Raw genomic sequence first — 15,113 nt, 5'->3', positions numbered from 1 at the left:
CCTCCCATTTGCCATAGGGGGATATTCTATTGCATAATGCAACCAGACTCCAGCTGCTGTCATCTTCTGCTACAGCCAGACCTCTAAAAAAAACGTTTAACAAATGGTAAAATCAAGCTGAACTTAGAGCTCTATCTGAATTTGCATCGTCAAATTAAATGTATCAAGTACATATTTTATCTGCAACCACACTATACGGATAGATTTTAAAGAAGAAAAATATTAATTATAATGAATTCAGCAAAATAATTATATACACTTAAAATATATATGCACATTTGCTGTAAAATGTTTCCCCTCAGCCTACTGCAGAACTTGTAGAAATGAATAGTTTGTTTAGAAAATGTTATTTTCCATTTAACGGTGAGGTGTGTCCCTAAAAACCTAGGTCTGGCAATGACTGAAGCCACTGAGACTAGCAGAAAACAACTGCAGGATATAAATGCTTTGTATACAGATCTTTTCAGAATTGCAAACTCATTCTATTTCTACACAGAGTCTGTTCTGATTTTAATTTTGGTATTCTGTTTTACAAACAGAAAATGAAATTGTGTTCCAAGTGACAGCCAAGAATAGACAGTATACCTAGTCTGACCTTGGGTTTAGAATACACTTGAAATAGAACAGAACCAAAATGCCCTATTTATCTACTTGAAGAAAATTACACATGGGGCACCATGTAAAAGGTTTATTCATATGGGAGTTTTTCATAATACAATATGACATTGCTGGTTCAGATAATAAGGCTTGAATTAATCTAGGGAGGGTATTTTACTCTGATATTTTTAGAATATTTTCAAACCCAGAAAAAAAAAAACTTAGTTACTACGGTTCTGATCTTCAAATGCACTTGCTGTATTGGTCTTTGTATCTTTGTTCATTATGTATAATCCTAATATTGGTTAACATTCAGACAAATGAAAAAGTAACTAGAGATGTATCACTGTAAATTAAGGAATGTGCAAAAATAAAAATAAGTCTTTATTGAAAACAAAAGAAACATTGTCATATCACCGTCAGGCTGGCTGTGATAGCAATTGGCCACCAATCATTTTTAAAAGAAAGCCAAAAAAATTTGAATGCTATTATATAGATTTTGCAGCGACAAACCTTTTTCTTCCTGATCCAGTGATCCATAAAATGGGCAATATCATTGAAATTTTTCTCAAAACTAGAAACGAATCCCTCATATACCAAAAACCCTGACTAAAACACCCATGAAAACACCATACCGATCTAAAGGTATCCTTCATTAAGATACTCAATGTAAAGAGTGCTTTTACCAGAATCCCCAAATACATGCCACTCCAATGATGGTTTTAAAAAGATCTATAGAGCGGTCTGCAGAATATGCTGAAATTGACATTTCTATTACAACAAGACATTTCTGATTGACACACCAGTCCTGAAAGTAACAGGCTCTTGATCCATTCAATACAAGTAGTAGTGGGATGAAATCTAAAGGCAAATTCTGTTATTGCCCTCAAGTAAAAGGAAAGTATATTTTCATTTGCTATGAATGCAGGAAGTAAAACACCAACATCCAAAAAAAACTAATACTTTTTTTGATAGTCATTTCTATTCTGGTGTATTGAAAAGGGAGTAAAAATAGCAAGCAGAAACAGTTGATTTTCAAAGATGGTTCTGATCTGCCAGACTTTAGTAGGACTACCATAGGAATCCACAAGCAGCACTTCAATAAGGTTCCATTAAATTACCAAAGGCCTTTGACAGTGTGCAAATTCTCATTTTGACACATAAGTGTTCTGTTTGATTCTGAATTCCGGTGTATTAAGGGCTATACAGTACAAGTTAATCAGGAATTTCAAGCAACACAAATGAAAATGTTTTTTTCGTTTTTCCTTTTACAATGACGGAAAATGAAATTTAAAAAGAACAATGACCAAACCGACAAAAGGCATTATAGAGTATGTCACTGGTACACAGTGAGATTGACATTTATTTACACACCTTTGTTCTTCATGTTATAAATAAGACAAAATCTGAGAATTAAGCCGCTGAAGAGTCCTCTTGTACTATATGTACCAGTACAATAACACTTATTCCCTGAAGAAAAAAAGAAAAAAATGGACAGGTTCTTTATCTCTGCTCGAACTACTGAAACCAGAGTCATACTTAGCCAGGGAGACATTCCATACCAAGTCTATGACTGACAGATGGCCGCCACAGGGATTCATTATTAAATCGAACAAACTGCATTTAAGTCGGGATGTGTTCATGCGGCACTAAACGGAACACAACCAGCTCAAACATGGAGGGACTAAGTTGTGTTTTCTGTTCAATGCCCTAATGAACACGGCCCAGGCAAGCCTTTGGTCAGCTGACTGCTGCCCGGCAATGCCTCCAATGATGGGTGGCGATAAGAGGTTGTGGAAAATGACTGTTGCATGGAGTAGAGCTGATCTTGGGGTTGATGTGAGTAGAGGTGGCGTGATGACGCTTGTCTCAGTGTTTTTCCATGAGATGAGCCCCGCAGGCGGGAAAAAAGTTAAGAAAATGTTACGAGAGCTTGACAGCGATCTTTTGGTCCTTCTTCATCATCCTTTGTGCCTCCTTCTCCATTTTCTTTCTCTGCTGCTCCAAGGAACGCTTCTCCCGCTCAGCCATCTTCTGTTGTCTGAGAGGCAACAAGGTCAGACAAAAGGTGTGAGTTTAGGAGGATTAAGCTCTTTGAGAAAGGTTGTGTGTTATTCTGGCCCCATAGCTGCCCTATATATTTTTCCTAACTGTTCAAAATTCATTCTTATTCATCTTTTTTTTAATTAAAAAGCTATATGGCTGTTGTTTTCACAATAAAAAAAGACTGGCTAAGCAAATAAAGGATAAAGATGTTCAAAGAAAAATGCAGGTTGTAGAATGAAACATACTGCCATCTGCTGGAAAGCCAAACCTCAACTTGTCTTGTTAGCAGGACTGGGAAGATAAATGGTGCTCTCACCTGAGCACTAAATCTGCCTCCCAAGCAGCATCAGACGACTCATCCTCCCAGGCATTGACATCCTCGTTCCAGGTATCCATGTCCCCAAGCTCAGCCTGTGGGAAAAGGAGAATACAGATTTAGATGCCATTTAGGAGACAAGTCTTTGTCCAGTCTATGCTAGTGGCTACTTGACTAACAGGAAGAGAGATTGGGATTCATTTACATTATTTTGTAAGGAATTTTGGCTTTTATTCAGGGGCTAGAGAGAGATGGGAGATACAGAATAAAAGGTAAGGCAGGGGATTTGTGCGTAACAGCTAGATCACAGGCTCCGCATATCGTATTTACAACAACAAAAGAACATTGAAAAGCTGTAGGGTTTCGCACTTCATGACATTAGCGGGAGATTGTTCCTCCATTGGGTTGAGGACAGAGAAGAGCTAAGCGACCAAAGACAGCAGAATAGGGTGCTCAAGTAGTGTGCAAGGTTTAAGCTTATCTATGAATTAGGATAAGGATACCCTTGCTGCAAAAGCATGTGGTCTTGTAGTGGATGTTTGCTTAGACAAGAGTTTCAAGTGACATTGCTATAAAGCTCTATTCACCATGAATAAAAAGATAACCAATGACCTTTGGGGATTTGTCTGCTCCTGGAGGTGAAAAATGTCACTGCCTAACTTCATCATGGTGCTGTGGTAAACTGCTGAGTAAACCCTGAAACTAGCAGCGCATTTCACGTGCTGACCAGCTTTTCAGCTCGGGGGGTTGACACTCTAGTATCAACTCAGCAGAGGGAGCAGTCCCACCACTTTCAAAGCCTAGGACAAAGCCTATCATCAAAGCCATCACCTGAAAGACCTTAGATTTCCGATCCAGGCTGCTTGTGATGTACCAAATGACACAAGAGCAATTAGCTCAGGTGTATGATTAATTTCCTAGAGGCTCATATCATCAGAATTGAATGATTGTTTTAAAAGTTTTTGTTAGCAAATGTCTGCATGATGCTTTTCGGTCTTGGTCACCCACCCACTATTGTACGCAATCTTAACCTATTTAACCATGACAAAAATAGCAGGTCACTACTAATAACATTATATTTATATAGCACTTTTCAAGGACCCAAAGACGCATCAATAGAAATAGAGCAGTGGTATTCAAATCTTGACCTCGAAGCCAGTTCCACTCCATATTTTCAATGCAACTGTCTAACCTGGACATATTAAGATCTTGAGCACCAGGAGAGTGCAATTAAAGACAAAGCAGAACTTTCAATCACCAGTTGGTTACAAGCTGTAGTGGTAGACCGACTCACAGATGGCTGGATGAAAGAGGTGTCCTGAGTGGCTGCCAGTCTGCTGGAGAAGCCTGCACTGCCGTCGGGTACCAAGTAGTTGAGGGGCTCCCTCTTCTTCAACACAATCTGGAGAGGGGACAGACCTTCAGAGTTCAACTCCAAATTTCCAGTCAAAACAACAAAGACAACGATATGGTACGACCTTGACCATGAGCAGCATTGATATATAGTCGCAAGTGAGTCAAGATGCCGCACTCATCGGCACTAACAGACACTACTTAGTGGCAGCTTGCATTCTCAGGTGTTTTCTACTCACTCATTCCCCCATGACAGAGGTGCGACGGGCAATGTTGTGCGGCACAGACTAAAAATTCACATACAGTATCTCACAAGTGAGTACACCCCTGTAAATATTTGATTACATCTTTTCATGTGACAGCACTGAAGAAATGACACATTGCCATGTAAAGTTGTGAGTGTACAGCTTGTATAAGTGTAAATTTGCTGTCCCCACAACATAACACACAGCCATTACTGTCTAAACCGCTGGCAACAAAAGTGAGTACACCCCTAAGTGAAAACGTCCAAATTGTGCCCAAAGTGTTAATATTTTGTGTGGCCACCATTATTTTCCAGCACTGCCTTAACCCTCTTGGGCAAGGAGTTCACCAGAGCTTCACAGGTTGCCACTAGAGTCTTTCTCCCAATCTTCCATGACGACATCACGGTGCTGGTGGATTTTAGAGACCTTGTGCTCCTCCACCTTTTGTTTGAGGATGCCCCACAGATGCTCAGTAGGGTTTAGGTCTGGAGAGATGCTTAACCAGTCCATCACCTTTACCCTCAGCTTCTTTAACAAGGCAGTAGTCGTCTTGGAGGTGTGTTTGGGGTCATTATCATGTTGGAATACTGCCGTGCGGCCCAGTCTCCGGAGGGAGGGGATCATGCTCTGCTTCAGTATGTCACAGTTCCCTCAATGAACTATAGCTCCCCAGTGCCGGCAGCACTTAAGCAGCCCCAGACCATGAAACTCCCACCACCACGCTTGACTTGACTTGTCTTTGTACTCCTCACCTGGTTGCCGCCACACACACTTGACACTATCTGAACCAAATAAGTTTATCTTGGTCTCATCAGACCACAGGACATGGTTCCAGTAATCCAAGTCCTTAGTATGCTTGTCTTCAGCAAACTGTTTGAGGGCTCTCTTGCATCATCTTTATAAGGAAGCCATGCAGACCAATTTGATGCAGTGTGTGGCGTATGGTCTGAGCACTGACAGGCTTACCCCCCACCCTTTCAATCTCTGCAGCAATGCTGGCAGCACTCATACGTCCATTTCCCAAAGACAACCTCTGGATATGATGCTGAGCATGTGCACTTACAGTGGGGCAAAGAAGTATTTAGTCAATCAATCAAATTGATTTATAAAGCCCTTTTTACAACAGGAGTTGTCACAAAGTGCTTTACAGAGACACCCAGCCTTAAAAACCAAGGAGAAAACAACAGTAGTGTTGGATTTCGATTTAGTCAGCCACCAATTGTGCAAGTTCTCCCACTTAAAAAGATGAGAGAGGCCTGTAATTTTCATCATAGGTTCACTTCAACTATGAGAGACAAAATGAGAAAATAAATTCCAGAAAAATCACATTGTAGGATTTTTAATGAATTCATTGGTAAATTCCTCAGTAAAATAAGTATTTGGTCAACTACAAACAAGCAAGATTTCTGGCTCTCACAGACCTGTAACAACTTCTTTAAGAGGCTCCTCTGTCCTCCACTCGTTACCTGCATTAATGGCACCTGTTTGAACTTATCAGTATAAAAGACACCTGTCCACAACCTCAAACAGTCACACTCCAAACTCCACAATGGCCAAGACCAAAGAGCTGTCAAATGACACCAGAATCAAAATTGTAGACCTGCACCAGGCTTGGAAGACTGAATCTGCAATAGGTAAGCAGCTTGGTGTGAAGAAATCAACTGTGGGAGCAATTATAAGAAAATGGAAGTCATACAAGACCGCTGATAATCTCCCTCGATCCGAGGCTCCGCGCAAGATCTCACCCCGTGGGGTCAAAATTATCACAAGAATGGTGAGCAAAAATCCCAGAACCACACAGGGGGACCTAGTGAATGACCTGCAGAGAGCTGGGACCAAAGTAACAAAGGCTACAATCAGTAACACACTACGCCGCCAGGGACTCAAATCCTGCTGTGCCAGACGTGTCCCCCGCTTAAGCCAGTACATGTCCAGGCCCGTCTGAGGTTTGCTAGAGAGCATTTGGATGGTCCAGGAGAGGATTGGGAGAATGACATATGGTCAGATTAAACCAAAATAGAACTTTTTGGTAAAAACTCAACTCGTCGTGTTTGGAGGAGAAAGAATGCGGAGTTGCATCCAAAGAACACCATACCTACTGTGAAGCATGGGGGTGGAAACATCATGCTTTGGGGCTGCTTTTCTGCAAAGGGACCAGGACGACTGATCCGTGAAAAGGAAAGAATGAATGGGGCCATGTAAAGTGAGTGAAAACCTATTTTGAGTGAAAACCTCCTTCCATCAGCAAGGGCATTGAAGATGAAACGTGGCTGGGTCTTTCAGCATGACAATGATCCCAAACACACCGCCCGGGCAACGAAGGAGTGGCTTCATAAGAAGCATTTCAAGGTCCTTGAGTGGCCTAGCCAGTCAACAGATCTCAACCCCATAGAAAATCTTTGGAGGGAGTTGAAAGTCCATGTTGCCCAGCGACAGCCCCAAAACAGCACTGCTCTAGAGGAGATCTGCATGGAGGAATGGGCCAAAATACCGTGTGTGAAAACCTTGTGAAGACTTACAGAAAATGTTTGACCTCTGTCATTGCCAACAATGGGTATATAACAAAGTATTGGGATTAACTTTTGTTATTGACCAAATACTTATTTTCCACCATAACTAACCAATAAATTCATAAAAATTCCTACAATGTGATTTTCTGGATTTTTTTTCTTCTAATTTTGTCTCTGATAGTCGAAGTGTACCTATGATGAAAATTACAGGCCTCTCTCATCTTTTTAAGTGGGAGACCTTGCACAATTGATGGCTGACTAAATACCTTTTTGCCCCACTGTAACTTCTTTGGTCGACCATGGCGAAGCTTGTTCTGAGTGGAACCTGTCCTGTTAAACCGCTGTATGGTCCTTTCACATAGGGGTGTACTCATTTTTGTTGCCAGCGGATTACACATTAATGGCTGTGTGTTGAGTTATTTTGAGGGGACAGCAAATTTACACTGTTATACAAGCTGTACACTTAGTACTTTACATTGTAGCAAAGTGTCATTTCTTCAGTGTTGTCACATGAAAAGATATAATCAAATATTTGCAAAAATGTGAGGAGTGAACTCACTTATGAGACACTGTATCTTAGTTTTGTGAGTAACACCAATCCCTGTATGTCAATGTAAAACACAGTCTACTGTGCATCAGTGCATACTTGGAAATGCCCTTAAACAAAGACCCTAGTCTACCTTCTGTGTTTTCCTGATGGTTGGAGCCATGTCTTTGAAGTAGTCTGGTTCCGGCTCCTCTCCACTGTCCGGCTGAGGTGGCACATTGCCATTGCCACCCTCGATCTTGATACTTGTGGGACCGTCTTCATCCCACGAACTCCATTCCTCAATCTCTGGCTGTTAAGTTCGGTTAAAGCGACAAGGTTCAAGTGAAGTTTATTATTTAAGGGAAATAACTAATTAAAATCGACCAGATATATATATATATATATATATTGCACTCATCGACTGGTTACTCTTATTTGGACAAGTTGGGGCTTTTCCGATGTAGGAAATATTTGAGTCATGTGACTTTTTTCACCTTTCAAAGGAATATGACAAAAGTATACATGATGAGAAAATTGACTGAAGTGTGAAACAACATCAAGACTAACTGCTGATTGCAATAATATATACTAAATATAATGTAAGTATATCACTGACCTGTTTGGGCACTGACGAAAAATCCACTGTCGTTGGAAGAGATATTTGATCACCGCTTAGCTTACGCAACCTCCCAGATCTACAATAAAACAGGTAATGTACTTAGCTACCGTTGAACTATTAGCGTCCACAAAAACAGTTTTGCATACAAATAAATTGTGATAACTAGTAAAATAATGTATATTGTTTGTGATGAGAGCAACAATTTGGATGTGCAATATTCAGTAAAATGACTGAACATCTTACAGATGGCTATACGTTTTTAAAAAGCCTTATCTGAAGATATGCTCGAGTTCTACTTACTGTAGTTTACACAGGGACCAAATTTGCAAGCTGGCTGGTACTTTGATCTGATAAAATCCTGCCAAAAATCTAACAACAGTTTTACTTGTTTGTTTGTTCTTACTTTCTTATAATTCCACGTAAGTTTCTTACCTGCATATCAACCTTTTGAAAAATGAAAGAAAGGTTGCAAGCCATGTGCAAATCTTAAAAAGGCGAAATTGAGAAATTGCCATGGTGAAGTGTTGCTGAATGGAGGAGATAAAATATGCATTAGATTTTTTATTAAAATTCCTTAGCAAGAAATTAGCATAAATGTTAGCCATTTTCTTCCTGGTTAACGTTGACTTAGCTAACGCTAAATGAAACGTCATATAAACATTAGGTTTAGCTATCTATATTTGCAGTCTAAAAAAATAAAACAATACCTAACCTATATAAATTGCCTTTCTACACATAAGTAAAATACAGACACTTACCGAACAAATCAATAAATGCTTGCTCAACGTTAGCTGACAGCTCTTGTCTTGCTGGCGAGTCAGATGCGGCCGTCCCCGGAATTCATTTATTGTACAACTAACGTTAGCTTGCTAGTTAATAACAAATGACCATACCCATAATATGAACCGTATATTCCCTAGTATATATCACTATAGGAACAACATACCTGTAATAATGATATCAATCATATCGCAAGCATTTGAATAACAGCTGCTACCTAATATATGTTTTCATTATCAATTCCAGAAACAGTCGTTGCTTGTCCTTATTAGCATCACAGCTGCCATCTTGGAACTGGAGAAAGGATGTTGAACCAAATCCAGGGCAAGAGGCACATTTAGCATCCCCAAATGATAGTAGTCATTGTTTGTCTGCCCCCAGTGGAAGAATACGTTAAATACTTCTGGACTAATTTTTATTGCCAGAAACTGTAACACGATTAGACTACAATAACCAATTAAAAGGTGGAGATACATTTACCAAAACCAGATTAATGTAGTAATATGTGATCCAAATGTGAGTAGCCTAAATAGAACAGAAAATCAGCCAACTGTAACATTTTATAATGAATCCAACATTGTTTTTGCTTTAATCTATTTTAAGACTGTTCTGATAAAGAAATATTAACATATTTGTGTACACTTTCTGTTTTCTGTTGACCCCTAAAGTGTACCTGTAGCTTTGGCAGGAGCTAGTATAAACAATAAATAAACATTTAAATGTACAAATACATTTACTTGTATGAAAAGCAAGTAAGTGCATTACTATCCATACTTCTTTGTGAAATGTAAAGGTCTAAAGGAAGTTATTCTACTGATTTTGTAGTAACTGATTAACAACATGAGGGCCCTGTAACTATATATTATACTTAACTACAGAAACTACAGCAAAATCAGTGTTCAATTTGAAATGAGTGCTGACAAATGTTTCAAGTAGTAGGTGAACACAACTTACCAGGTATGGATTGGGTGGACAGCCTGGCAGAATTTCTGATGAAACTTGAGGACCAGCCTGAACCTCAACTACCAATAAAACGTTTTGTTCTAGTTCAGTTTGTTTATATATGACAATCACATGTATGCCTGGACCTGTATAGCACACTCATTTTGGGGTCATGATTTTTCCTTAGAATCAAACATCAGCAACATTGTCAGACTGTAGCAGAACAATTAAAACAGTCTGAAATAAAATCTATTAAACACTAGTACTAAGTGTGAACTGTTATTTACATTAGTGATTAAATTAAGATCTTAATGTTGTTTACTCTATATCAGCTGAGTTGTATATAAGTATAAACTGGGTTGTTCAAACACTAAATGTTGATTAGCTATAAGATCTGGCACAAGTTATTAACAAGTTTATATTAGTAATAACACAGGAAGTTTCAGGTGTCTGGCTGATACAATGTCAAAAACTGTATCCAGGCATGCTTCATCACATTGGCCCTCATTTATCAAAAGTGCAAACACCAAATTTCCAGCGTACACCTGGCGTACAACCAAAACCACGGTGACTTTGAGATTTATCAATATGGACGTTGGCGTACGGCACTCTCAAATCCTACGCCAGCTCAGGAGGTGGTGTACGCACGTTTTGAGTTAGAGCGGAAATGCGCAGAAAAAAAAATCCTAACGCACTGACAAACTAAAAGATATGATATATTATGACCCACTGTAAAAAAAAAAAAACATAATAATTACAAACTGCAGTGTTTATTTTTGTGCAACATGGACTTCAATGTTTAATTTGTGTGACTTTACCAAAGCATTTGATTTATATGTATTCCTTCAGATGCGAGCCTGTGCGCTTTACATGACGTTTCAGGGTTAGGCCCGGCAGTTGCGCACGGACTGGGTTCAGTAATAAAAGGCTTTTAATGACCAAAATATGGCGTAAAATGAGGGCGTGGGGGAAGCGGAGACTTCAATATATAGGGGCGTGTTATTCTAATGACGATCGTTTTCAGCCGCGGCATTTATCAAGGGCAGGTATTGCGTACACCTTGATTTTAAAGGTACGCACAGCTTCTTAAATCAGGCGGTGAGAGGAGTGTAAGCAAAATCTTACGCCAACATATACGCCCGTTTCTACGCAAGAATTATAAATGAGGGCCAGTGTGCCTAAGAACAGACCTTAGTTGTCATATATTGGTCATACACTACACCCCTTCAAACCTATCTTACATTAACATTTATTATTCATAGATAATTTTAAGTATGAATATTGAAGAATGACTTACCAACAAAAAGGTAATTCAAAATGTTTTATTAAATATGGAGACACATTAAATGCATGTCAAACAAACAGACCACAAGGCCCATGGTAGTTACTGAGTCTGTATAAAGTATGTCAAAGCTGTATCCAACTACGGGACAAGATGCATCCAGACTGAAAAAACATTTCTCGTAACATAAAGAGGATGAAAAAGTTTGATGGAACTATAGAGGTACTGGAAACAGTAAACTGACTCAGGAGGACATGCCCTGAAAGTGGCCTGGTCCTCCGTTCCCTCAAGGTATCTAGTAGGTTTCCCTCTACACCCTCATGTGTCTAGGACTAATAGAAAGTCAGCACGAAATAGAATGTTCTAGTGGTTTGGATTCTGGACTGGAGATTACATGACTGGTGGATTTTTGCAGTGGTTGTCAAAACTCCTCTGGAACCCCCAGTTATTCCATGTATTTGAAATACTCAACAGCTTGCACACCTGATCCAATTAGAGGGGAACACTCACTAACATTCCCAAAGAAAGAAATCAACAATCGGAAATGTGCAGGTAAAAATGTCTAGCCCTTGAATTTTAAATTGGGTAGTTCAAGGCTTTAACCAACATTTTCTTTAAGCAGCTAGCTGTCATAGCCTACATATTCCGATCACTCTCCATCCACAAATGTTAAAATATTGGTCAGTTAGCAGGTGTTCTGAGCCAGAGAGACCAACAAGAGCAAAATAGTTTAGGCCTTGCTCAAGGTTATACTAAGAATTTTCAGCTGGGGAATTTGAAACGGTAACATTTCGGTTACCAGCCAAACACTAAATGAAAGGCTACTGCTTAGTTACCCTTTGGGACTGGATGTGAGCAGAGATCGTGTTTCGTAGATGCATCCATAGTTTATACCACCCCAAAGATATGAACTCCTTTTAGGCCCGGTAGCCTATCTGTGATTGTCTGCATCATCCGAGCTCTGAATAAACAGACAGATACGGTCACTAATGGGATGGACAGGAACAGTCAAGAGACATAGAATAATTAATACACATGACAGAAGGGATTTTCATTAGCCAGGTAGATTGTTATTTAATCTGTTATTTTACCTGGTAAGTTTAGTGAGAACACATTCCTATTTAGAACATTGACCTGGGGGAATAGTTACAATAGAGGGGAGGGTTTGAATGAGCCAATTGGAAACTGGGGATGATTAGATACCAATGTTGTTATGAGGCCCATATTTTATATTTTGGCATGACATGGTTTAAAACCCATACTCATACTATCAGTGCCATGGGATCTGTAGTGACCAGTCATGATCCCCTAATAACATCCCATCCAAAAGACTGCACAATGTTCAGGACACTTGTGCCACATCTGGTCTCCCAAATAGGCACCTACATTGCTAACTTCAGAGGCAAGTTCTATAGCTTCTATAACTTCTATAGTCAAAACTTCTGTATGCCATGCTTATCATTCTCACAAGTATTTATGTAATTGCTACTTTCTCTGCTGGACAATATTGCCTGTTGCACCTCCAATGGAGTCTGTAGACCAGCTACAAGATAATCAAAAGTTAGTGGGCACCGGTTATTCGCGGTTCTTATCCTGGCCTAACTCCTAGAGGTGTACATAGAGTAATCTGTAAGTTAGCCAGTATTCAAGCAATTGGCTAACCAAGAATCAAGGCAAATTATTCAATTTAGTCTGTATCAGTATCTGAAGCGAGTTCTGTATGAATTATATTTAATAATTACATTATTTATTGGTAGCTAGGGTTGCAAATGTTAACCTTGATTAACTAACAAGATACACGTTACTGGTAGCATTTGTTATTTCTAACGGTTAGGTATGAGACTTACTTCGGTTACTGTAGCAAACACAATTGCTAACTCAACAAACACGTACTGTAGCTACATTAGGACTACATTATCTAACCTGTAGCCGTCACTCGTGTCCAAACAATGTCTCCTTATGTTAATTTGGTTTACATACAATAAACAACTACATAAGTAACACATATAATACAACAGTAATGATGTTCACTTTACAAAGCAACTTTACCTGAATCAAAAGTGCAAGACAGGACGTCCCACCTACAAGCCGCATGGAATGCTTTGCTGAACATGTAAAACCTCTACCTTCCCCTAAATTCCCATTGGTCAATTGTAGTCAGCTGACATTTTGCACTAATTCCATGTAGTGTTTTTCTATCCGTGTCTTTTTTTTTTCATGTAGATAGCGATTTGCCAAAAAATATTGTACAATTACAGATCATTGTATCTGTAGATAGCGAGGTGTCCTTGTATTTGGTGATTTGCCTGTGTAAATAAGGAGTTGTGTGTGTAATCCTTAAGTAGTGTATGTGTACGTACTTTTTAATACTTGCAAAAGAAAAATGTGTACATACGCAAATTGTTAATTCTTGCAATTCTTTAATCACATTCACAGATCTTTAAATACAACTGTAAAATGCAAACCTGTCGTGTGGATTGTGATTTACACAATGCTTTATTTACCCACAATACATTTGGCAATAATTTGAGGCCATACATAGCCATATGAATTCAATAAAACATCTGAATAGACACATTGGCCCTCATTTATCATTCTTGCGTAGAAACGGGCGTATATGTTGGCGTAAGATTTTGCTTACACTCCTCTCATCGCCTGATTTATGAAACTGTGCGTACCTTTAAAATCCAGGTGTACGCAATACCTTCCCTTGATAAATGCCGCGGATGAAAACGATCGTCATTAGAATAACACGCCCCTATATATTCAAGTCTCCGCTTCCCCCACGCCCTCATTTTACGCCATGGACACACGGAAGACGGCAAAAAAGAGAAACTTCTCTGACGTGGAGATTGAGACGATTACCAGGGAGGTAGAAAGAAATAAAATTGTTTCATTTGGCAGTTTAAAAAGCGGAATAAAAGATGATGATGTGATGTGGAGTACCATTCATTCACATTAATAACTGCATTACAATTTGTAATATTCGTCTTATTATTTCATGATATTTATCAATGACGTTTATTGTTATTTAGAAGAAGAATGTCGTTATTATTATTATTTCTATTATTGTCTAAAAGAAGAAGAATGTCATTTTTATTATTTTGTCAGTCTGAATTATATTTTGGTAATTCAAAGCCTTTTATTACTGAACCCAGTCCATGGGCAACTGCCGGGCCTAACCCTGAAACGTCATGTAAAGCGCACAGACTCGCATCTGAAGGAATACAGATAAGTCAAATGCTTTGGTAAAGTTACACAAATGAAACCTTGAAGTCCATGTTGCACAAAAATAAACACTGATGTTTGTAATTATGTTTTTTTTTTTTACAGTAGGTCATAATATATCACATCTTTTAGTTTGTCAGTGCGTTAGGATTTTCTTTTCTGCGCTGTTAAGGTTTCATTTCTCTCCGCCATGTCCATGTGCAATATTTTGTTGTCATCCATCCACCAAAGATCACTCCAAATATAACTATTAATACTGTTTGATTTTCAGTTTACATCTCTGCATTGGCATAACATCAGTGCACGAGGGAACTGCAGCAGGGGCTGAGTATACGGCTACACATTTTTTACTTGAGACAGGTCAAAATAAAAGTCCCGTCTCACACATGCGCACAATTAACTCTTGCACAATTTTGGGTATACAACAGTCAGTATCATAATCAAACAACATAATATAACATAAATGATGAGAACATATAACTCAACATGCGCATTTCCGCACTAACTCAAAACGTGCGTACACCACCTCCTGAGCTGGCGTAGGATTTGAGAGTGCCGTACGCCAACGTCCATATTGATAAATCTCAAAGTCACCGTGGTTTTGGGTGTACGCCAGGTGTACGCTGGAAATTTGGTGTACGCACTTTTGATAAATGAGGGCCATTA

At 39.1% G+C, this 15,113-nt stretch overlaps 1 protein-coding gene and 1 long non-coding RNA gene across 2 annotated transcripts; both read right to left on the bottom strand.

Annotated features, from left to right (window-relative positions):
• Positions 1-963: 963 nt before the first annotated feature.
• On the bottom strand, positions 964-9,306 carry ebag9 (estrogen receptor binding site associated antigen 9). Its single transcript, XM_010904333.4, has 7 exons — positions 8,974-9,306; positions 8,648-8,742; positions 8,213-8,291; positions 7,748-7,906; positions 4,254-4,361; positions 2,960-3,054; positions 964-2,638 (listed from the first exon to the last, which is right to left on the bottom strand). The coding sequence occupies exons 2-7, from the start codon at positions 8,728-8,730 to the stop codon at positions 2,521-2,523; spliced, it is 642 nt and encodes a 213-aa protein (XP_010902635.1). The 5' UTR covers positions 8,731-8,742; positions 8,974-9,306; the 3' UTR covers positions 964-2,520.
• A 1,939-nt stretch (positions 9,307-11,245) lies between these two features.
• On the bottom strand, positions 11,246-13,325 carry LOC117593442. Its single transcript, XR_004574848.1, has 2 exons — positions 13,269-13,325; positions 11,246-12,180 (listed from the first exon to the last, which is right to left on the bottom strand). It is a non-coding gene; the product is annotated as an uncharacterized LOC117593442 (long non-coding RNA).
• Positions 13,326-15,113: the final 1,788 nt, after the last annotated feature.

This window comes from Esox lucius, chromosome 20 (assembly GCF_011004845.1).
Source record: "Esox lucius isolate fEsoLuc1 chromosome 20, fEsoLuc1.pri, whole genome shotgun sequence".
NCBI classification, from domain to species: domain Eukaryota; kingdom Metazoa; phylum Chordata; class Actinopteri; order Esociformes; family Esocidae; genus Esox; species Esox lucius.
This window is presented reverse-complemented; position numbering and strand designations above follow the sequence as displayed.